Source organism: Capra hircus, chromosome 8 (assembly GCF_001704415.2).
Source record: "Capra hircus breed San Clemente chromosome 8, ASM170441v1, whole genome shotgun sequence".
Classification (NCBI taxonomy): domain Eukaryota; kingdom Metazoa; phylum Chordata; class Mammalia; order Artiodactyla; family Bovidae; genus Capra; species Capra hircus.
The window spans coordinates 9,372,345-9,396,795 of NC_030815.1; the positions used below are offsets into that span (position 1 = coordinate 9,372,345).

Below are 24,451 nucleotides of genomic sequence, written 5' to 3' on the forward strand. Positions count from 1 at the left end.
CTGTATAACCAATTTAGAACTTTGGAAAATAGAGGTTAATAATCTACAGCGCTTGGTACCATAGGCATCTTAGGTAAATCAGCAAAGAAGGAAATGAAAAAATGAATTCTCCAAGGGCGCTTTATTTTGGGGGAATTGGTTATTTTGCTTTTCCTGTATTGGAGAAATTGAAGGAGAGGATGTGATAATCGTTGTTCACACGTTTGGCCTCTTCTCTCCGCAGAACATTTGTGAATGGCTCCTCCGTATCCAGTCCTGTTCAGCTGCACCACGGGGACAGGATACTGTGGGGGAACAACCACTTCTTCAGGTACGACGGTCATGCTCTTAAAGAGGGAGGTGCACTGTAGCAGAGGACTGTACATTAGAAAGTAAACTTACTGCCATAAATATATGTGCTGTTTTGTGCACACATGTATATTGACATTTATTCAGTATACACATGCTTGCTCCCTGTACGGCTTGAGCCTGAGGGACACGTGAACAGTGGGCTCAGGAGAAATACTGATTCAGTTACACATTTTAAAATTCCATTTCCCAATGGAAGATGATTGTTTTGCCATCTGGCCTAAGAATTCATTAATTATTTTTCTGACATGCTTATTTCTTTATTTTTGAAAAGTAGTGGTTTTAGTTTCCTTGTCTATGAAAGGAGCCCCATGTTTTATTTAGGAATACTCTCAGCTGCATCCAATGGCAGATTTGACTCTGGGTTACACAGTTCCTTTCTCTGACAAAATGGGAACCCCCAAGGAGGATGGTTATTGGCGTTGGGTCAGGCTCTCAAAAGAGTCAGGGCAGAAGTCTTGGCATTGTCTTGCCTCTTCCCTGTGGCCTAAAGAGGACCCCAGGGAAGCATCAAAGCAGCCCTCAGACACCCCGAAGAAGGCGAGGTTGAGGGGTGGTGGGACTCGCCTTGACTATCCTGAGCAGAAGAAGCAGGAGTCTCCCTGGAGTCCCCAGTGCCCTTCCTCTGACCCCTCACTTACTAGAATCTGCCTCTCAGCTGCAAGGGAGGCTGAGAAAGTCTGAGCTGGCACTGGACATCTTTACCCATACAAAACTGCTGTTGTGCTGGTGAGGACCAGCGGGCTGGATAGAGGATAAAACTTAAGCCTTGGTCTCTTCCCCTTCCTGTCACTGGCACTTGTGTTTCAGATATCCAGCTCGGTCCTTTGCTGGTGGGCCAGCTGCTATCGTGATTATTTCTGAGAGAGTAGAGGGCTACAGAGTGTGTGGAAAATGTGTTTATCTTTTTCTTCTCAAATTAAATCAAGCATAGATTGCTTGGCTTAGTGTACAGAGCCTTCATAGTTTGGATTAGGTTGATTTTTCTATCATTCTCTCTCACAACTTTTGCTGTACAGATTTTGTATGTCTCTATGTTTTATTTATCATTTCTCCAGAGGCTGTGAGGGTTTCCATTTTGCCTCTGTCCTAACGCCCTGCTTTCTCTTTACCCCTTAAGGCTCAGCTCACATGAGTTCCTATTCTTTCATCCCTTCTGCTCCTGTTTGACTGTGAGGTTATTGTTCAGTCACTAAGTTGTGTCTGATTCTGTGACCCCATAGGCTACAGCACACCAGGCTCCTCTGTCCTCCACTGTCTCCTGGAGTTTACTCAGATTCATGTCCATTGAGTTGGTGATGCTATCTAAACATCTCATCCTCTGACACCCCCTTCTCCGTTTGCCTTCAATCTTTTCCAGCATCAGGGTCTTTTCCAGTGAGTTGGCTCTTCACAACAGGTGGCCAAAGTACTGGAGCTTCAGCATCAGTCCTTCCAATGAATATCCAGGGCCGATTTCCTTTAGGATGGACTGGTTGGATCTCGTTGCAGTCTAAGGGACTCTCGAGAATCTTCTCCAGCACCAAAGTACAAAAGCATCAGTTCTTCATCACTCAGCCTTCTTTATGGTCCAACTCTTGCATCTGTACATGACTTCTGGAAAAACCATAGCTTTGACTGTATGGACTGTTGTCGGCAAAGTGATATCTTTGCCTTTTAATACTCAGTCTAGGTTTGTCGTAGCTTTTCTTCGAGGGAGCAAGCGTCTTTTATTTTCATGGCTGCAGTCACTGTCCAGAGATTTTGGAGCCCAAGAACATAAAATCTGTCACCGTTTCCACTTTTTCCCCTTCTATTTGCCATGAAGTGATGGGACTGGATGCTATGATCTTCGTTTTATGCATGCAGCGTTTTAAGCTACCTTTTTTACTTTTTTATTGGCACATGTGTCTGTGTGTTTTATTTCTACTACTGAAATATGAACTTCTGAGTGCAGTGAAAAGTGAAAGTCTGTCAGTCGTGTCTGACTGTTTGTGACCCCATGGACTATACAGTCAATGGAATTTTCCAGGTCAGAATATTGGAGTGGTAGTGGCTTTCTTCTCCAGGGGATCTTCCCAACCCAGGGATTGAACCCAGGTCTCCTGCATTGCAAGCGGATTCTTTTACCAGCTGAGCAGTTGCCTTCTGTTTATAGTATCCCCTTGGCATCTAGCAGCTGCTACTATTTAATGACTGGAATGAACAAATGCATATCTTTCTTTAAAAGACAATACTCTCTTTTTCCTCTCAAGACTTAATTTGCCTAAAAAGAAAAAGAAAGCAGATCGAGACGATGAGGAGCCAGACATATCCGTGAAGAACGACACCAGTTCTGAGCAGCTGGATGTTGACGGAGACTCGTCCAGTGAGGTGTCCAGTGAGATCAACTTCAATTATGAGTACGCCCAGATGGAGGTGACCATGAAGGCACTGGGCGGTAACGGTGAGCAGACCGGTTTTGCTTTTTAGAATCTTTGAGAGTTGCTGGACTGGTTAGAGGTATTTACATTGGACGCTTTTTAAACATTAGCGAAAAGACATCTTCATGTTGTTCCTCTGTACTCTTCTTTTGTGGCTTTGGCCTAAGTGTATTATAAAAGCTTACTCTTTCTGCCCTGATATATCAGTCACGTCAAACTGTTCTTGTTGGGAGAACTTCTCAGGTCTGAGGCTTGACTGTCCCTGGCTTGTTATTGTAGTGGATTTCTGGGGCGTTGCCTCTGTCTTAGCTTATGTGTAGACCTGCTTCTTCTATACAGAAGATGGTTTAGCAAGTATCTGACAGAATAGATAATACGGTTAGCAACTGGGAGTCGGGAAAGCTAACTGTCTTCAAGAATCTTGCGTTATTGGTTTTTCTCTTTCTGACTGACCTCACTCTTGATGACAGAATCCGGCTCCATCTGCATCTCTACAGATGACCCAGTTTTGAGCCAGGCTCAAGAGTGAGGGGATATATGTATGCTTGTGATGGATTCACATTGTTGTGCAGCAGAAACTAACACAACATTGTAAAGCGGTTATGCTCCAATTAAAAAAAAAATTTAACAACTCCCATTATTATTAATCGTTTGTGACGAACAACAGTATAGAGCAGCATTCGATGTATATTGTGTTGCGCGGTTAACCTTTTGTTTGTTATTTGCCTTTAAAAAAAAACAACCTTGTTTAGATCCCATGCAGTCAATACTGAACAGCCTGGAACAACAGCACGAAGAGGAGAAACGGTCTGCGTTGGAGCGCCAGAGGCTCATGTACGAACATGAGCTGGAGCAGCTCCGGAGACGGCTGTCCCCCGAGAAACAGAACTGTCGTAGTTCAGACAGGTTTTCTTTCCACTCCCCAAGTGCTCAGCAGCGACTGCGGCAGTGGACGGAAGAGAGGTAGGTGGATGGTAGGGCCCTTGCTACCCGTCACCTTTAACCCACCTGCGTAACATACAGAGGGGAAAAATCTAGACCTTAATTTAAACATGAATTATACTGTAAGTGTTACAGCTAAGAACCACTTGACCTTGTCTTTTTTTGCCCCCATTTTGGGGGGACAAAACGGGGGAATTACCCATTTATATTGAAGTATTTAAAGCCACCCCTCTGAGGTACCACCTCATTTTCAGTGGGTATAAATAGCTTTTGGATTTGAATAAACCGGTGTGTGTACTCAGAAGTTATACTTTATCGTTGTATTATACTTTAGGTTCTGAGGCGTGGGTAGATGGTTTTTTAAAAAAGGACAGAAAGAGAGGTGATAGATCAGGTAGGTAAAGCATGGTGCCAGTAAGATTCAGGTTGCAAGTTTGATCTTTATATGGGCTGATGAGCATTGCGCTGAATGTCTTTGCCAGAGTGGACTTAACTAACCTCCTGCTCTTCAGGGTTTGGTTGGCAGACAGGCAGCATCTCTGTCACCTGGAGATTGACAGAAATGTAGCATTTCAGGTCTCCCACCCCAGATACAGGCTTTCCAGGAGGGTCAGCGGTAAACAACCCATCTACCAACACAGGAAATGTGGGTTTGATCTGTGCGTCAGGAAGATCCCCTGGAGAAGAAAATAGCAACCCACTCTAGTTTTCTTGCCTGGGAAATCACATGGACAGAGGAGCCTGATGGGCTATAGTCAGTCCATGGAGTTGCAAAGAGTTGGACTCGGGGACTGAGGATGCAAATATATTTAGTCAAAATCTTCAGTTTCTCAAGATTCCCAGGTGATTTGTATACACAGTCAAGTTTGCCAAGCCAGCCTCTGGAGCGTGTGCCAGCACTTATAACGTGGCCCACATTTGGATGCATGCACAGGGCAGTGCCGCTGATGTATTCCCTGTGTGCAAAAGACAGTCGTGAAGCTTGGTGCGCAGGTTGGCATCCATGTTTTCTGTGCTATATGGTATTTCCATGAGCTGCTCTAATGGTTATCCCCTCCCCGTTCTATTTTAAAGAGAAGCAACGCTGAATAACAGCCTGATGAGGTTGAGGGAGCAAATCGTGAAAGCCAACCTGCTGGTGAGAGAAGCCAGTTACATCGCGGAAGAGCTGGATAAACGAACGGAGTATAAAGTGACCCTCCAGATTCCTGCGTCCAGCCTCGACGCCAACAGGAAGGTGAGGCTGCTGTCAGTGAAACGACCAAAGATACTGTTGTATAAAACAGCTCCCTGTTTCACCAGGGCTGTTTAAACCCTGGGAGCGGGGAGCTTGCCCTCATCCCCTGCCTATCATCCACAGTCTAGGGGGTTGGGACCTGTCTGCCTCTCTTGAACACAGTTACTTCCATATAATTCTCTTTGTGCATAAATGGTTTTATCTACTAGAAACATCCTCTTCCACCCCCATCCCCAGCTCTGCCAACTTCTTTTTTTTTTTCTTTTAAAATTTGGCTGTGCTGGGTCTTTGTTGTGGTGGGCGAGTCTCTCTGGTTGTGGCTCGGGGACTTAGTTGTCCTCGGACATGTGTGGGATCTTAGTCCCCTGACCAGAGATTGAACCCATGTTCCCTGCCTTGGAAGGAAAGTTCTCAACCACTAGACCACCAGGGAAGTCCCTGTAGCAATTTCTTTTACTTAACTCCTAGTTTCAGGTTTGTTTAAGTTAATTTCTGAGAAGTCTTTCCTGATGCTGGTTTGATCCCTGGGTCGGGAAGATCCCCCAGAGAAGGAAACAGCAACCCACTTCAGTATTCTTGCGTGGAGAATTCCAAGGAAAGAGGAGCCTGGTGGGCCCTAGTCCAGTCCATGGGGTTGCAAAGAGTCGGCTGCGACTGAGCGACTAACACTTTGACTTTCACACTTTACCAGTAGAATGTTATCTTCTGCTTATCAATAGATGACATGGAAAAAATGTTCACTAGTGGCTCATGTGAGTGTCCAAGGTCACAGATTTGGTTTTTTTATGATGTTGAGTCACCAAGTCATGTCTGACCCTTTGCGACCCCAGGGACTGTAGCCCACCAGGCTCCTTTGTCCGTGGGATTTCTCAGGCCAGAGCACCTGCATGGGTTGCCCTCTCCTTCTCTAGAGGACCTTCCCAGCCCAGAGGCTGAGCTCAGGGCTGCTGCTTGGCAGCAGATTCGGTTCCTCTTCCCTTCCTCCTGCTCCTCCGCCATCCTTTCCTACCCTGCCCAAGTGTTCACTCTACCTGTAGAATGTCATCTTCTACTTGTCAGTAGATGGCATGGCAAAACTGTTCACTAGTTTCATGTAAATATTCAAGATCACAAAATGTTTTTTGTATAATGTAAGAAGTCTAATAAAAGTATGGGGGAAGTTCAGTTCAGTCGCTCAGTCGTGTCCGACTCTGCGACCCCATGGCCTGCCTGTCCACCACCGACTCCCAGAGCCTACTCATACTCATGTCCATCGCTTTGGTGATGCCATCTCATCTTCTGTCATCCCTTTGTCCTTCCGCCTTCAATCTTTCCCAGCATCAGGGTCTTTTCTAATGAGTTGGTTCTTCGCATCAGGTGGCCAGAGTGTTAGAGTTTCAGTTTAGTATCAGCCCTTCCAACAAGATCTCTCCGTGCCATTCAGATGTATCTTTCTTACGTGGGTTTCTTTTTACAGTTCTCGATCATGTTAGTACATAATTTTTGGTGGATTAGGTAGGATTTTGTATTCAGATATTCATACCCTAGCTGGCTGAATATAAGGTAGAAGGGCCTTTACCATATATGAGAGTTTGGTAATTCTTGAACTTTACAGTTCTAAAATCCTTTCTTCATTATGTAAATTCTGTTTCTTTGGAACTAATAATAGGCCAGATGTTAAGGCAACATTGAGTGTCAAAATTCTCTAAAGTTCTAAGCAGACAGAAGAGCTTTTTTAAAAATTCTAATAAATCTCAATTGATTAGTGATCTGCTAGATCCATCTCTCTGGGGGAGATATACAGAGGCATGTTTACTTTCCGCTCTGTGATTTCCAGAAGTTTAAACTTTTTTCCTACATAAAAGCACATTGTTGGGACTACCCTGATGGTCTGGTGGCTAAGATTCCACGCTCCGAGTGCAGGGGGCCCGGGGTTCAAACCTTGGTCAGGGAACTAGATCCCGCATGCCACAGCTAGAGATCTGTCATACCACAACAAAGAGCCAGTACAGCCAGATAAATTAATAAATATTTTAAAAAGCAGTAGAACCGTATTATATTTTTAAAAAAGCATGTTGCTTTTCTAAGCTGGGAAAATTCACGGAGTACTGTTTCTTTTTTTCTGAGATGACATTCACACAGCATCAAATTAATATTTTAACGGGAACAATTCAGTGTCATGTAGTGTATTCACAATATTGTATACAACCAGCATCTCTAGCTGGTTCTGTACTTTTCCATTTTATTTTTAAAATATTTTTTGTTTGTTCATTTATTTTTGGCTGTTGTGGCTGTTCGGCTGTCCTCGTTGCTGCACAGCTGTTCTCTAGTTGCAGTCAGTTGAGACTGCTCTCTGGTTGCAGCGTGAGGGCCTCTCGCCGCAGTGCCTTCTCTTGTGGCAGAGCTCAGGCTCCGTAGCTGTGGTGCATGGGCTCAGCTGATTGCAGCATGAGGGCCTCTCGCCGCAGCGCCTGCTCTTGTGGCAGAGCTCAGGCTCTGTAGCTGTGGTGCATGGGCTCAGCTGATTGCAGCGTGAGGGCCTCTCGCCGCAGCGCCTGCTCTTGTGGCAGAGCTCAGGCTCCGTACAGGCTCAGCTGATTGCAGCGTGAGGGCCTCTCGCTGCAGCGCCTGCTCTTGTGGCAGAGCTCAGGCTCCCTAGTTGTGGTGCACGGGCTCAGCTGATTGCAGCGTGAGGGCCTCTCGCCGCAGCGCCTGCTCTTGTGGCAGAGCTCAGGCTCCCTAGTTGTGGTGCATGGGCTCAGCTGATTGCAGCGTGAGGGCCTCTCGCTGCAGTGCCTGCTCTTGTGGCAGAGTCAGGCTCCCTAGTTGTGGTGCACGGGCTCAGCTGCTCCACGGCACGTGGGATCTTCCCAAATCAGAGATTGAACCTGTATCTCCTGCACTGGAGGTGGATTCTTTACCACTGAGCTACCAGGGAAGCCCTTTAACTTTTTAATAATGAATCCAAGCTCTGTGTATTTGGCAGTTGGTATCATTTGTTGCGTGCAGATGAGTAAACAGGACACTTTTCACAATTTACTCTTTTAATCACTTGTGTTTGGTACTGCATTAAGATACTAGCCGTTCAAAAAAACTGTCATTCAAACTTTTGAAAGATTCTTAACCATTCCTTCCAGAAAACTTGCCCTTCTCATTCACTGCTTAGGACCCTCTTCCTCCCCACTGGCTCTCTTTGGTCATCTGATGGTCCGATTAAGACACTTCTGTTTTGGGCCACACCTCATGGAGTGAGGGGTCTTGGTTCCTCCACCAGGGATCGAACTCGCGTCCCCTCAGTGGAAGCACAGAGTCCTAACCACTGGACCCCCAGGGAAGTCCCCCAGTTAAGACATTTTTGACTTTCCGTTAAACGTGGTCTACTTTTCTGGGATTTAAACTTATATTTATTCTTAAAATTTGACTGCAGTTAGAGAGAAAGGATTATATTCAGCTTGTAAGATTTCTGGAAAGTTTCGCACTGAACAGATTAGAGAACGATACAGTTTCCGGTTCAGCTGCTGACCTTTGACCGGTGGGTGTATTAGGAGGATGTCGGGGTTGATGCCCTTGTTGTGCCAGTTGTCTCTATGTTTCACAAAGTCCTTCTCACTCTCTTCCCAGCGAGGCTCTCTCCTCAGTGAACCTGCCATCCAGGTGAGAAGAAAAGGAAAAGGGAAGCAGATTTGGTCTTTGGAAAAACTGGACAACAGGTTACTGGATATGAGAGACCTTTATCAGGAGTGGAAGGAATGTGAAGAAGACACCCCGGTAGGTTATTTGACAAAACTTACTGAGCTGATCGTCACAGAAGGAACCATGCAGGGATGAGTCTTATCCATTTTAGGGAAGAACTGTTCAGTTTTCCAAAATACAGTTTTATAAATAAAATATTTATTTTAATCCTGTAAATTATTTAGCCAGTCAAGAATTTTAATAACCTATTTTTCTGGCATCCTCTTGTTTTCTCCTCATTGGTGGTGTCTGGATTTCTAGTAGAATCCTCTGTGTTCTTTCTGGCTTCTGTTCATACTATTCATTTTTGAGTCCCATGGTTTTATTCAGGACAGAGACTGTCTTATTATCTCTTTTCCCATTTCTCAGCACATTTAACCTTGCAAATAATAAACCTACGACATCCGTATTTTTAATCGAACATCCATGGTGCCTTAGTATTTATACTGTGAGGAACATTTTTTGAACACGATTTGATCCTAAAGTAGGTGCTGTAGATCTGAATTCTGGAACTCTCCCCTCAAATTGTAGGTCTGCTCCTTTAGGTCAGCCATGAGCTTATATCTATTTAAAATAGAAATATGAATTATTAGTATATTTTCAATGCTGCTGGTCTCGGTGCCCCATAGAGTTGTTCATTTCCTTAGCCTCTTGTTTTGTAAAAGAAAGTGAAAGTGAAGTTGCTCAGTCGTGTCCGACTCCTTGCGACCCGTGGACTGTAGCCCACCAAGTTCCTCCATCCATGGGATTTTCCAGGCAAGAATACTGGAGTCGGTTGCCATTTCCTTCTCCAGGGGATCTTCCCGACCCAGGGATCAAACCCGGGTCTCCCACATTGCAGGCAGACACGTTAACCTCTGCGCCACCAGGGAAGAGTGTTCGTTAATAAAAATGACTTCTTATAGTTAGGTGGCATTTTTTTCTTAATTTCTTTTGTACTCCTCTCCTGTTTCAGCTCAGAAATGAAACCATATTACCAACAAATAATAAAACACAAACCACGCTCCTGTAAAGAGGTCACCTCTCATTAACAGCATCGTGTCTGATGTCTTGGTGGGAACAAGCAGAATAGATGTGAATGAGACATGAAGACTGGTTTCATTCACTCTGCTGTGTTTATAGTCAGTGTGTGTGTTGTCTATTTTCACGGCAAGGCTTCCTCATAAGGGAAAAGAAATGAAGTAATGAGGTGTTATTGGTATCGCTGTCTCATGCATGAAGGGTGCTGACCGTCATTCTAAGTGGGAATGAGAAAGTGTGTGTGTGTGTGTGCGTGCGTGCGTATATGTCTGCATGTATAACACAGGGCTGTACTTCATCTAAGTTATCAGACTGTATCAAAAAGTGATGAGTTGAATTCTTCTGTTTTAAGTGATTTTCTGAAGTTGCATGTTTCATATCTCCTCAAAGGTGATACGGTCTTACTTCAGGCGTGCAGATCCATTCTATGATGAGCAGGAAAACCACAGTCTCATCGGGGTGGCCAACGTCTTCCTGGAGTCCCTCTTCTATGATGTGAAGTTGCAATACGCCGTGCCGATCATCAATCAGAAGGGAGAGGTTGGTTCCCTCCTCATGCCTTGTGTCCTGCAGAGGGCAGTTCAGGAACACCCAGGGTGGCAACAGCAAACTGTCGTTAGCAATTTCCCGTCAGCAGCGGCGCTGTCTGTGTGTTTTCAATGCCCGTGTTCGCATACCGCTTAACGGTGATTATTCCAAGTGCTTGGAGGAAGAGTCACCGTTAGAGCCTGTTGCGTCGTCGAGCTGCCCTCCGTGACTCTTAAACAGGTGAAGGCCGAAATGCAGAGCAAGGACCTTCTTTTGCTCTCACTGCTATAGGTGGCCGGCCGGCTGCACGTGGAGGTGATGCGCCTCAGTGGGGACGTCGGGGAGAGGATTGCCGGAGGGGACGAGTCCGTGGAGGCCTCCTCGGATAAGGAGCCCCAGGAGAACAGGCTGGTGTGCATGGTGAGTCCTCGTCCCATTCAGCAGTAGTACATGATTTCAGAATGTTCCCTGTGAGGTTATGCAGTTATCAGAGATGGAAGCATAGCCTTGCTGACTGCATCTGTAATAGCCCACTGTAAAGAGATGGGCCAGACATGCCACCCTGCGAAAGACGAGTGCCTGACAGTTACCGTTAGTGAAGCAGCATAGGAGAATATGGTCTTCCTCGGAAAGTGGATTTCTGTCACTGGGTAACTTAAAAAGGAAAGTAACAGTGAAAACGTAGTATGATTCGTTTATGAAAGAGATCAAACATACAGAAAACTAGTGAGCAGAGTGTCACTGACCCGCACGCATCCTCCTCCGGCAGCCATCAGCTCCTGCCCAGCCTTGTTTTGTTCATGTATACACGCTGCTTCTCCACTGTCCCCTTCCCCTGGATTGTTTTGAAGCATCCCAGACATCGTATTTCATCAAGAATAGTTTAATATGCGTCTCCAGAAGAAAATTTGCCAAAACAACCCCAGCTTAGCCAGGATATACCATACTCAAAAATTAATCCTTTCTTGACCCTGTGAAATGACCGTCTCCCTTGCTTGTCTCTGTTGATGTGTCCCTCGTCTGTTTTATGGCTTACTCGTCAGGCTCTGGCCCTCGTGCTTGCTCCCTCCTCTGCGTGTGTGCACCTTCTCTCTCATCTTACGCTTTGCTTAGTGTAGAAACTGGGTTGTCATCTCGCGTGGTCTCGTAGTGTGGGTTTCGCTAATTCTTTACTGGATTAGGACATGCTTGCTGTGAACTGGGAGCTAGATAGAAAGGTGACATGGAGAAGAGGAGTCAGGATGACATTTCACAGGGAGAATGAGGTGTCTGCTTCCATCAGGAGGCACGTCGTGCCTGGTTTTCTGGTGAGTGTTTGCTGTCATGGATGGTTATCGCCTAGATATTTCATTAGGAGTTAGAAAAGAATAACACTGTGATTCTATCATCACTTCATTTATTAGCTGGAATTGTGCTACAGAGTGCATCTTTCTGTCCAGTATCGTGCTATTCACAGATAGTTTTTATCAGAGAGGCAGGATGATACACCATTGTCTCCCTTTATTGACTACTTTTAAAAATAAATTGTTTTCCTTCTAATATCCAAAACTGACAAGCGAGGGTTTTTTCGGTTTGGGTCTTCTTACCATTATATAAACTCTTGGGTTTAAATATGCTTGATATGCTGTGATCTCTTGTATTTATTACCTATGTCGAGGCTCGAACAACCCCATCTTCGGCCTAGGGGAGCCTCTTCAGTGGGCTCCCGGGCCCTTTGACACGACCCTAACCCGAGGCCGTGCCAGCCTTCTTGCCCTGGCCTCGTGCAGCCCGCACATTTTCCACCCCAGACCTGGAACCAGCCGTTTCTCCAAGCAACTGGATTCCTTCCAAAAGGAGGTGGTTTTAGAGACCATAGTCCGACGCGTAATAGCTTTTTGCGTAAAAGGAAGACAGGTGAACGATGCGACAATAAAATATTTGTGGACAGAAACGGAAGAAACCCGTTTGGGGGCACTGAAGGTATCACAGATGAGGCATTCCCGGGTGGCCGGTGGGAAAGACTGCGCCCTCCAGTGCAGGGTGTGTGGGCTTGATCCCTGGCCAGAGAACATGTTTTGGGGCCAAAAACCAAAACGTAAAACAGAAGCAATATTGTAACAGATTCAGCAAAGACTTAAATGGTCCAAATCAAAAAATCATAAAAGATCACAGGTGTGAGTATTATTGGCCCTTAAAAGAAAACTAGATTTATTGTTCTGTGATAAAAAGTATGTACATATTAACATATTGATCATTTTAATAGTATTAAATAAAATCAGTATATTTGAAACTTAAGACAACTTCATTGTCTACCTCCTGACATTTCTGGACTGCACATTTGGAGCAGCAGCAAGTTGAAGTCTGTGGTTTTTTGCCACCTGGTGGTAGTTTAGGTTTCTGCATGCAAGACCTTGAACCTGTGTTCTAGATAATCATTCCTGGTTTTGTTTATTCCCAGTACTCTTTATTCCTGGCAGTCTCATTCTGAGAAGTTGCCTGTGGAGGAGAGTTTAGCATATGAAATCTTGCTTTGTTATTCATTTCCATCTTGAGATTGATCTCTAAGAAGGAAAATTAGCTTTCAGATGGAATTCAATCACAAAGAAGTTTGCACTGAACATCCATCCAGTCAATGCCTGGTAGCGTTTTCAGCCATTGTGTTTCATTGGTATGGTTAGCTCTCACACATCTGTCATTAGGCAGCTATCCTGTTTTGTACAGAACAAAAACTCAGCCTAAGAAAACTGATTTAAGTAATTTGTTTAAAAACAGAGCTTAAGAAATGGCAGAGATTTATAATTAGATCTGTGTCCTCCAGAATCTTGCAGTCTTCTCAAATACCACATTGCCTCAACTTAAAGAATATAATAAGTATTTTAAACACTTAATGAGAAGGGGACAGTTTTTAAATGAAAATTTTAATGAAAAATTAATACCAATCACTCTGTTTGGTTTGGACAAATAGAATGTGTTGGTTGATATCTTCCAGAGCCTGGGGATTGCCCTCTAGATGTTTCACAGTCTTGTTGCCATCATAGGGAAACTGAATGGTAAGAATCCTCATCCGTTGCTTACCCATCAGAGGCCTGGTAGAGAAGAAAATAATCATTTGCTTTGCATGGTTTTCTGTGTCATTATTGATACTTCCTGAAACAGTAAGACTTATATTTGTGGTTATAAAACTATGTAAACCTCTGCCACATATTCAAATCTGTTTTTGTTGAATTTACTCACGGAAGGTTTAGAGTGTATCATACAGCATGCAGGAAGTGGCCAAGTGAAGGGTGTGAGTAAATGCTCAGCGTGCAGTCTCATGGAGGTTGGCCTCATTGATTATAAAGTCAGAATTCAGTTTGGCTTAGTTAATTTTAGGATTTAGTTTCCTTTGTAGTTGGAGGAGTTTTATACTGTCACAGCTTATCACAAAAACTCCCACTTAAATATCGACCTGCTGCTGCCTGCCGAAAGAAGCGTGTAGACTGCTGGCTGCTTTAAAACCTATTCTGGGAATTTCTCCTGGTCTGGTTTTGTTTGGGGCCGATTAAACACATATTCTAGTTTTATGTAGCTGTCACAAAACCCTACACCCCTGCAGCCCAGGGCATGTTTCCTTTGACCCAGCTCTCCTCTCTGAATCTGCACGGAAAACGCATCAGCAGTTATTGGTGCAAGAGAGTGGTTAGTGGGCGCGATCTTTCTTCTCCATTCACTCTGCGGATCTTCAAAGCATACGTTCCTGATGCTTCAGATTTTCCAAAAATGCTTTGGTAGCAAGTACCATTCCAGTTGAGAACCTTACTCCTTTTCATACACTAAAATATCAGATGAATATTTTTCTGCATATTTACTGCTTAATAGTGTGCCCGCTGTTTTCATTCTTCCTTCATCTTTCTTAACAATCCTGTGTCCTTGTGCTGTATCCATAGTTGGCCAGGTTTATATGGTTAAGTGGTGTTGATATTTGAGAACTTTCTTCTTAAGATGATGATATAAGAAACTAGAATTTTAAATGTTATTCTTCAGCCTGTAAAAGCTTTAAAATGTCCACTTGTATACAGTCTAGATCATTGCTATCTTAGGTCTGCTGCTGCTAAGTCACTTCAGTTGTGTCCGACTCTGCGACCCCATAGATGCCAGCCCACCAGGCTCCCCTGTCCCTGGGATTCTCCAGGCCAGAACGCTGGAGTGGGTTGCCATTTCCTTCTCCAGCTATCTTAGGTCTACCTCTTGCTAAATCTGGCATTTCACAGATGCAGAAATACAGCCCCGATTGAAAGGGACTGGGATGTGATCAACAAAAGCCAGCTGTTAAGGGCATAGTCAGGACTGGAACCTGTGTCTCTGGCTCAGAGTACTTCTTGGAATTATCTGGGTTAAAAACAGAGCCTTCCTTTTTCTTCAGGTGAAAATACTTCAAGCCACTGGGTTGCCACAGCATCTGTCCCACTTTGTGTTCTGCAAATACGACTTCTGGGATCAACAGGAGCCAGTCATGGTTGCCCCCGAGGTGGACACCTCGTCTTCTCCCATCAGCAAGGAGCCTCAGTGCATGGTGGTCTTTGATCACTGCAGTGTGAGTGTGTTTTCCAGACCTGGTCGGCATTTAATTACTCAGGTCAAGGCAAAATAAAAATAATCCATATTTTATTGAGTAATTTGGTACCTATGTATGTCTTGGATCAGTTTCTTCGAGTGGTGAGAAAGAAAAAATGTTAGTCACTCAGTCGTGTCCAACTCTTTGCGACCACATGGACTATAGCCCATCAGGCTTCTCTGTCCATAGAATTCTCCAGGTCAGAATACTGGAGTGGGTTGCCATGTCCTTCTCCAGAGGATCTTCCCGACCCGGGGATTGAACCCAGGTCTTCTGCATTGCAGGCAAATTTTTTACTTTCTGAGCCGCAAGGGAAGCCCTTGGAGTCAAAAGACTAAAGTGGCATCGATGCACGGTATGTACAGCTCAGACTCACGCGGCATCGGTGCGCGGTGTGCGCAGCTCAGACTCACACGGCATCGGTGCGCGGTGTGCACAGCTCAAACTCACATGGCATCGGTGCACGGTGTGCGCAGCTGAGACTCACGCGGCATCGGTGCATGGTGTGCGAAGCTCAGACTCACGCGGCATCGGTGCACGGTGTGCACAGCTCAGACTTACGCGGCATCGGTGCACGGTGTGCGCAGCTGAGACTCAGGCGGCATCGGTGCACGGTGTGCACAGCTCAGACTCACACGGGCGGTGCGGGTGGCAGCCACGGCTCGGTGCGCGGTGTGCACAGCTCAGACTCACGCGGCGTCGGTGCGCGGTGTGCGCAGCTCAGACTCAGGCGGCGTCGGTGCGCGGTGTGCGCAGCTCAGACTCACGCGGCGTCGGTGCGCGGTGTGCGCAGCTCAGACTCAGGCGGCGTCGGTGCGCGGTGTGCGCAGCTCAGACTCAGGCGGCGTCGGTGCGCGGTGTGCGCAGCTCAGACTCAGGCGGCGTCGGTGCACGGTGTGCGCAGCTCAGACTCACGCGGCGTCGGTGCGCGGTGTGCGCAGCTGAGACTCACGCGGCATCGGTGTGCGGTGTGCGCAGCTGAGACTGACGCAGCGCTGTCAGTCATGTCTCAGTAACACAGTCCATGGGGTTGCGAAAGAGTCAGACATGACTTAGCGACTGAACACAATAACAACTGCTGGGGGAAAACCCAAACTATAGTGTCCATGCACGTAACTCCCCCTCCACCAAAAGTTAACTTTTGTGTGACTGTATATATGGTACCTGTCTCCAAAAAGAAATCCGTGTTTTGTATGAGTTACTGGAGAAAGTGTCATCTGGGAAGGTTAAGAAACTATTGTTTTAGAGAAGATAAAGATAGAAGAAAGACAAGAACAAACATTTTAGAGCCCCTCATGCTCTGTTCAGCAGTTTCTTGATCTTTCCTATAGCACTATTTGATGACAGTGTTTTTTTTAAAAAAAAAACAACAGCAACAGAGGAAGCCAGTTCAGAGGTCATCTTGCCCACTGCTAATAACTAGCAGAGCTGAGACTGTCAGATTCTGGATTCTTTTTTCTACTTTGTCTCACTTGAGCTATCTCATTTTTTTTTCAAGCGAGGGAGGTCTCTTTCTAATCTATTTAGCACATCAAAAGTCTTTGTGTTTTAAAGATTGAGAAAGAGGAGATTCTATGACGTTTAAAAGTAAATTATTTAAAAACTTAATCCTGATTATTACTAGAGACTGTTTTATATCTATCTTACAAAGATGGACAGATTTTTAAAAATTAGTTGAATTTTTTGCACCATGATAGTCATTCTTTCTTACTATCAGAGAGCATTAACTTCCTAAAAACTAGGAAAAATTGTTTGTCCATCACTGTAATAACTTTTATATCAAGACATTGTAGATCAGTGTTGTCATTCTTCATATAATTATTTATGCTTTCAGAATATTGCTCTCAGAATAGAATACAGTGCTGGTCTTTCACAATAGATTTTTCAAGGTGTAGAGCTTTAAGAAAAGTTGGAGTGAAAGTTAAGGACCTCGGGCCGTCTGAGCATTCACTAGGGGCATTGGATGACAGTTTTGTGCTGTAACTAAAACGTTCTCTTCTGTTTCTCTTCTCCATGATGGAGTGAGGATATGATGCGAGGTGTAAGTAATCAGGTCACTGGAAGGTGTCTCTTATTCTGTGCTTATTTCCTTTTAGGAGTTTTCTGTTAGCGTCACTGAAGACTTTATTGAGCATCTTTCAGAAGGGGCACTGGCAATCGAAGTCTATGGCCATAAGATGAATGACCCTCGGAAAAACCCAGCCCTGTGGGATTTGGGGATTATCCAAGCAAAAACACGCAGTCTTCGGGACAGGTGAATTTGAGATATCCATCCATCTGATACCATTTATACTTTTAAAACAACTGCTAGAGATTAATATTTCCATTTGTGAAGATTACCACGTCCTGAACATTTACCAGTATTCCAAGAAAAGATGATGTTATGTTCATGGTATTAATAGCACAGTTAGACTTCCTTAGAGGAGTGAACTTTTGAAGACTGATGGGAAAAAGTTAAGAAATAGGTAGTTAAGAATAAAGAGTAAAATGAATTTTTGGAGAATATGTTGCTTATGATTATGAAATAACTTCTAGTTAATCAACTGTAGAGAAGATGAATCAGGGTATTCTCTGGAGTTCAGAATTTTTTATTTTTAGCTTTAGCTCAGAGTTCTTTTAAAGTTGCATCAATCATGGAAGGAGGAAGGCTTACTTGTTGACCAATATTTGAAACAGAAGAGTTAAAAGGAAAAGACTAAAAGAGCATATATTTGTACTGCCTCTCATTAATGATGAGAACCAGATATTCTTCCTTCTGTTTTTTTTTTTCTGTTTAAAAATTTTAGCAAATACTAAATTAGACACAGAGGTGTATTTTTCCTTGATTCTCTTACCTCGGCGGAGGTACTTGTCAAGCTGCCAGAGCATACAGTGCTACCCCTGTCTATGAAAAGATCATCCCTGTGAATTGCTACTGTACTACTGATAACAATGCTTAAATTTTTGAATAACCACACTGATATAGTTTGGAATTATCACGCCTTTATGAATGAAATAAAGGCATCATCTTTTAGTTCTGATACTGTTTGTTGAACTTTACTTTCAATCACATTTGCTAGGATGTACTTGTGTATTCCTCATTGAACTACAGGTTACTCTAATAATAACAGAGTTATTCTGCTTGGAGGTCATTTTCATTGTTAATTCTCATTTGTAGGATCCTAAGCTGCTTGTACTAAAATAGAAATGTATGATTTTCCAAGAACTTCAACTATTTCCTAGGTGGAGTGAAGTCACCAGGAAAGTGGAGTTTTGGGTCCAAATCTTGGAACAGAATGAGAATGGCGAGTACTGCCCTGTAGAGGTGATTCCTGCAAAGGACGTGCCGACAGGCGGGATCTTCCAGCTCCGGCAGGTATTGAGATTGTGAATGTTAGCACTGAATTCTTTGGTGCCGTAAAGGTTAATATTGGATTCCTTTTAGTGGAAACATCAGTGACGATGAAATCTAGACTGGCCAAGATCATTTCTTCTGTTAAAGTCGTCTCTCACTTCATGTGTGTTTTCTTTCATTTAAAAAAAAAAACTGCTATCTTTAGTATTTAAAACTAACTTCTGTTAAGTTGAAGTAAGAAAAAGATAAGCTTTAAAGTGACTTAGAATTGAATTGTTGGAAGTAAAACAAGCATATCGAGCAGCATTAGAGCATTTATAAAGATGCAGAGAGGCCGTGTGACATGGTAGAGAGAACCAGCACTGTGGAGTCTGATATGCCAGGGTTCGGTTCCAGCTGTCCCATGGCCTCGCTGTGTATCTGTGGGCAAGTTCATCACCTTCTGGAATCTTGCCTCAGGTGTGATGTGGAGGGGATAACACTAGCCTTGTAGGGTTAGTGTGAGGGTTAGAAACTAATTTCTCACGGGTATGCAGAGCCCATTGCTAGAGACTGGGCAAGCGAGAAGTAGGGAGGCCAAAAGCCCACCAGTTCTCCACTTCTCCATAGACATCAATAGGGTGTCGCAGAATTCAATTCCACATAGACCCTAACCCACCCAGAGTGAGCATCACGCCACAGACTTAAGGGCTCAGACTTAAGCGCAGGGCCGCCTTCACTTCAGATGCCAGCTGGGGCCCCAGGTCACCCACCTTCCTGTCTGACTTGGCTGTAATTGAGGGTTCCTGCGACTCAGGTGGCATGATTTGCTGGTGTGTGTGTGCACACTCAGTCATGTCTGACTCTCTGCAGTCCCATAGACTGTGGCCCGCCAGGCTCCTCTGTCCGTGGGATTCTCCAGTCGAGAATACTGGAGCGCATTGCATTTCCTTTTGGGGGATCTTCCTGACCCAGGGGTCGAACTTGTGTCTCTTGCATTGCAGGCAGGTTCTTTACCGAGCCACTGGGAAAGCCCTAACAACGGACATGTGAAATTAGGGCAGCTGGGTAGATGTGAATACCCGCCAGCAAGAAACCAGTATAGCAAGTGTGTGAGAATCGTCACTTAACTCCAGACAGATGCAATCTATAGTATCTGTGCTGCAAATGAAAGATGAGAGAGAACATCTTAATAGAATTTACATGTGAGACTTACTAACACTTTTTTTGCTATTCTTTACATGAAGTCAATGTTAAGTAGATTATTATATCCTATGATAGTTTACATACTTTACAACAGTAGTAAAATATTAGAATGGCTCAAGAAAATAAACATTGAAATCATTCAAAGCAAAATGTAAGGTTAAAGGGAAAAGAAGGTTTGCTCAAATATTTCAATTTCTGGATGTCTTGGGAGGAGGAAAATGATAAACGCTTGTTTTCTGACCCTAGTAAGTGACTGGCAGCCCATTCATTCATGTGTGGACAAGGCACTAAAAGCAAAAGGAAATTAGTGTAAATTATAGTGTGAGATACATACATAAAATAGGATTCAGAAAGGCATGAAGAACATCTTCTCCTGAACATCTGCTGAAACTATATATATCTTCTTTGGATGCCATAGAGATTCATCTCCTGGAAGGCAAGACCAGATAATATTCTGTGGTCTGGTTTAAATTAAATATTTAAGTGTTTGTCACACTTCTGGCAGCCTTTATTGAAAGTGACCAAAGGTATTTTGAACTTATCAGAAAAGGCTTTTTTGAAGGATGTGTGTCTTGACTTGGATGGTGAAAGAATCATACCCAGCTGGAAAGGTTCTTCATATATAAATGGCAGAAATGGAGATAGAGGGTGGACTAGGCACATTTGTGTAGAAAGTAATATATCGAAAGACCTGGAAAGCAGTAACAGAAGGGGTTATATAGGCTTGTGGGCTTCCCTGGTGGCTCAGTGGTAAAGATTCTGCCTGCCAATGCAGGAGACGTGGGTTTGATCCCTGGGTTGGGAAGATCCCCTGGAGGAGGAAATGCCTGGGAAATCCCATGGACAGAGAAGCCTGGCAGGAGTCTCAAAAGAGTCGGACAGGTGTTGGTGATTAAACAACATCAATACAGGCTTATGGCAGCTCGTTAATTCATGGAGGGCCTTGGATGATAGGCATATTAGAATTTAATATTTTGGGTTGGCCAAAATATTAAGAAGAGAAGGCAATGGCATCCCGCTCTAGTACTCTTGCCTGGAAAATCCCATGGACAGAGAAGCCTGGTGGGCTGCAGTCCATGAGGTCGCTAAGAGTCGGACACGACTGAGCAACTTCACTTTCACTTTTCACTGTCATGTATTGGAAAAGGAAATGGCAACCAACTGCAGTGTTCTTGCCTGGAGAATCCCAGGGACAGAGGGAGCCTGGTAGGAGGCCGTCTATGGGGTCGCACAGAGTCGGACACGACTGAAGCGAGTTAGCAGCAGCAGCAAAAGGTTCATTCAGGTTTTTCTATAACATCGTATGGAAAAACTCAAACATTTTGGCCAACCCAATATTTCACAGTTGGAACCTACTTTTCTTGAATGGGAAAGTTCCAGAGGAGAACCTAGGAGATTAACCATATGCATTTGCTGGTTTTGTAGTTTAAAAATGGTGAAATAGCAGCAGTTACAAGAAATTCAGTAGGTTACATGTTCTGTTCAAGGCTTTTCTATGGAACATTAAGCCATTCCTGGATCTTTTTCCCCCATTGCCCCTCTCCTTTTCCTGTATCATTCCCCAAAGTGTAGATACCCTCCACATTGGGGTACACATTCAGAACAGATCACTTTCTGTCTCAGCAAAGTAAAAACAAAAGGTAGCCATTTGTCTGTCTAAACTATTTTAGACAATCAAAATGGTTTTTGAATTACTTCACAAAATATCTGATACATAGTCCTTGGAAAATATTAAATCAAAGACATCTGCAACCCATCTTTTTAAATCCAGCTTGATAGGATCAATCATTGCCTAAGTTGATTTTCCTGATGATGCAAAACTCTTGGGAATTAAAATCCAATGGAAGAGGGGAAGAGTGACTCAAAATTACATATTCTGGTTTTGTTTTTCAAATTCTATTTGACATCCTTAAAATTTACAAGCCAGCTTTGAAGTCAGTGATTGGGGGTACTGGGAACTTTCTTTTGAAATGCTACTTCATTGTAAATGTTCAAAATCATGTAGTATTTATTGTGAAAATGTGCTTAAAGAAGGAACAGTGTCTTTCTGATCAGTTGTTTATTTTGAAACTTGGTTTGAAATTATTTTACTTGGGCATTAGAACAGTGAATTCAGGATAATATAATTGTTCTTATTAGTCTGATTACTTACTTTTTAAAGTGGATCTTTATATACTGAGTTTGGTAATTGGCTTTTTTAAAAAGGAAGTCTATCTGCCATCATACTATATCTTATATATCATGTATGGTTTTCTATAGCAATATTTTAATGTTTACAGTATATATTTCACTAATATACTATAGATAGTTTATATTTCATTAATATACTAGAGCTTGTGTTATGAATATTGTACATTTAATTTACACCTAGTTTTTTCTTCTTCTTCATAGTGCTGTAAGATTCTTTATGTGTATGTATGATTATTAAAACAGATTCCTAGAAAGTTGAATAGCTGAGTCAATTGAAACTTATTTTTTAAGGCAAATTGCCCTGCAGAAAGCTTTACCAATTTATATTCCCACCCACAGTGTATGTAATTGCCTTTTTCATAAACCTTGGGCAATATTATAAATTGCCTTCCTAAACAATAATTACTAGCTTAGTGAGAGTAAAGGTATTTCATGCTTATTTTAATTATTAGTTTAACATTTTATATTATTTTGTCGATTAGTAAATTGAACATTTTGTATTATCAGCATTTTGCATTTCCTTGGTTAGAATGTTTTCTTTTAATGTTTTTTTTCCAAAAAGTATGTAAACTATGGATTTGTTCTTGATTAGTTTTTACTACTAAATGTGAAAGAAACAGTACCTTGAAAGCTAAATGCTTTTCTTGACATTCGCCTGTAGGGGTCTCTCTAAACCCAAATTTTGGAGCTTAGACCCAGTTTCAGAAACTTAAAATTGTGTGTGGTGCAGGGGCAGTCCCGGCGAGTCCAGGTGGAAGTGAAGTCCGTGCAGGAATCTGGGACTCTGCCACTGATGGAGGAGCGTATCCTGTCGGTCGGCATCGGGTGTGTGAGAGTCAGGGCGCCACGGTCACCGAAGACGCACGAGACCGTCCATGTGAGTCTCGGGACAGCCAACCGGCCAGTCTCCGGGAACCTGTCAGAAAACTGCCTTCCGTGAACAGTTCTTTTCAGTATTTTGTTTCCTTTGATATCTCTTTTTCTTTTCATCCTCTTTTTTTAAAACTGTGTTGCACTTGCATAGAATCACTGTCTCAGGCTGTTGGTTGTCCCTGGTCCACGGCAAGCTGAGGGTTAAAACATCTTCGCCTCCCGGAACTCCTCAGTGCCTGCTTGCTAGTCATTAACCCCCTCCCCACCATCACCCACATCTCCCCGGAAACCCCCTACTGGCTGATGAAGACTCTTTGCCAGCAGGTGTTTGATTTCCCCTGGGGAGTAGGACTATAAACCCAGCAGGAAAAGTATTGTACTGGCTCCTGAAAAGGTCAAATGAGTGTTCTTCACTTTTCCATGAGGAGCTCGAGGTTTCACTCCAGCTCCCTGAAAACTGTAAAGTGAGGCTGGAAGCTGGTGGGAGCTGAACAGGCATATTCATAAAATTAGAAAATATAAACTGTAGGGCTAGATTTGGGTTGTTTAGTGTAGCCTGATTCTTGGATAAATGCTGGTTTCGGCTCTACATAACATGTCTTTCCTTTTAGGAGGAAGAGGAGGACATGGACAGCTACCAGGTAATGGAGCATGGGTTAGCCTCATCAAATTAGCTTGATTAAAGTACTCAATTACAGGCTCTTGAGTCTTGCCATCCTGTCGCTTAATAATTACACAGTTAGCTTTGATTCAAGTACTGCTTTTTTTCAAGTTTTAAAACAGAGTCGAGAACCACCCTTTGTGACTGTTTCTCCTTTTCCAAACCTGGGGCTCCCGATCCAGGCCCTTACAGACCCATTTCTTCAGATCCTTTTCCTGTTTCCCCAAAAAGAGTGGTCTCAGACTAGGCTCCGGTGAAGCTACACCCCCATAAGCGTCTTCAAGCCACGCCCCTAGGTGTCTTCCACACTTTAAGCCAGATCACCTTTTCCCATTTCTTGGAGTCGTACAGATATTCTTTCATTTTCTCCCTCACTTCATTCCATACTGTCCTGCAAGATTTTGTTTGTCTGATAAGTTTTATTTTGCCAGTCTGGTTAGTCATCATCTAGGACTGTCAGAGCTCTTTGGATCTTGAATATGTCATCTAGTGTCGTCACCCTCATGATTTGGCCTCATTCTAATTGGATGAAAATGTCTGCCTTCCTATAAGTCACTGATAAAAGCCTTGCATCGGAGAGGGTTAAACACAGAGTCCTGTGGCACGACCGTACAGGCTTCTTTTAAGCTGATGTTATTCCATGAATCACCGTCCTTTGGATGTGATGTTTCATTTGTCCGTAATTTCGCCCAAGTAGATCCATTGCACATTTCTCCATCTTGTCCACAAGAATGTCAGGAGTTATTTGGTTAAGTGCCTTAGTGAAACCCAGATACACCCAGTCTGCTCAGCATTCCCCTGATCTACCCGTCTCGTAACTTTATTACAGAAGGAAGTGAGGTAAGACGGGCGTGTAGTCAGGTGTTGACTGGTAGAGGTTAGTCTGTTGATAACACTCCCCACAGAAACAAGGATAGAGGCATTTACGTGATGTACAGAGACTGGTGGAACATGTTGAAGACTGTAGTTAAGAAAGTTGAAAAGATCTTATGGTGGTTCTAAAGGAAATAAATGTGAGGATTGTCAAATAGTATTTGTGATTTTCGTGGGATCTTAGTTCACCAGCCAGGGATCAAACGTGCATTTCCTCCATTGGAAGGCGGAATCCTAACCACCAGACCACTGGGAAGTCCCAGCATTTGGGACTTTTATCAGCAAAAGAGACCTTGCAGAAGAGCTCTGTTGTACGAACGCTTGAAGTTCTGTTCTATCCTTTGAGCCAACAGAAATGCAACTGGTTCTGGATATCAGAGAATGCCCTTTCAGGAATGGTCTTATTATAGGACACAAATGCTTTAATTTCTGAAAGTTTCTGTTCTTAATAATGGCTGAAGTCAACTTACAGTGACAATAGAAATGTTAGGGTGTAATACTTCATGTTTTTGAAGCCTATTAGAGTAAGGTAAGATAGAGTTTCAGATGTACTGTCTTGATGACATATTTA

At 43.5% G+C, this 24,451-nt stretch overlaps 1 protein-coding gene across 1 annotated transcript in view; it reads left to right on the top strand.

Moving 5' to 3' along the window:
- Window positions 1–24,451, top strand: part of KIF13B (kinesin family member 13B) — a 205,727-nt gene that overhangs the window by 116,422 nt on the left and 64,854 nt on the right. Inside the window, 12 exon segments of the mRNA XM_018051853.1 lie at window positions 224–310; window positions 2,583–2,773; window positions 3,503–3,713; window positions 4,767–4,929; window positions 8,530–8,676; window positions 10,051–10,200; window positions 10,480–10,608; window positions 14,573–14,743; window positions 16,861–17,018; window positions 17,987–18,119; window positions 22,204–22,350; window positions 22,958–22,987. Of these exon segments, the coding sequence (XP_017907342.1) occupies window positions 224–310; window positions 2,583–2,773; window positions 3,503–3,713; window positions 4,767–4,929; window positions 8,530–8,676; window positions 10,051–10,200; window positions 10,480–10,608; window positions 14,573–14,743; window positions 16,861–17,018; window positions 17,987–18,119; window positions 22,204–22,350; window positions 22,958–22,987 (1,717 nt within the window).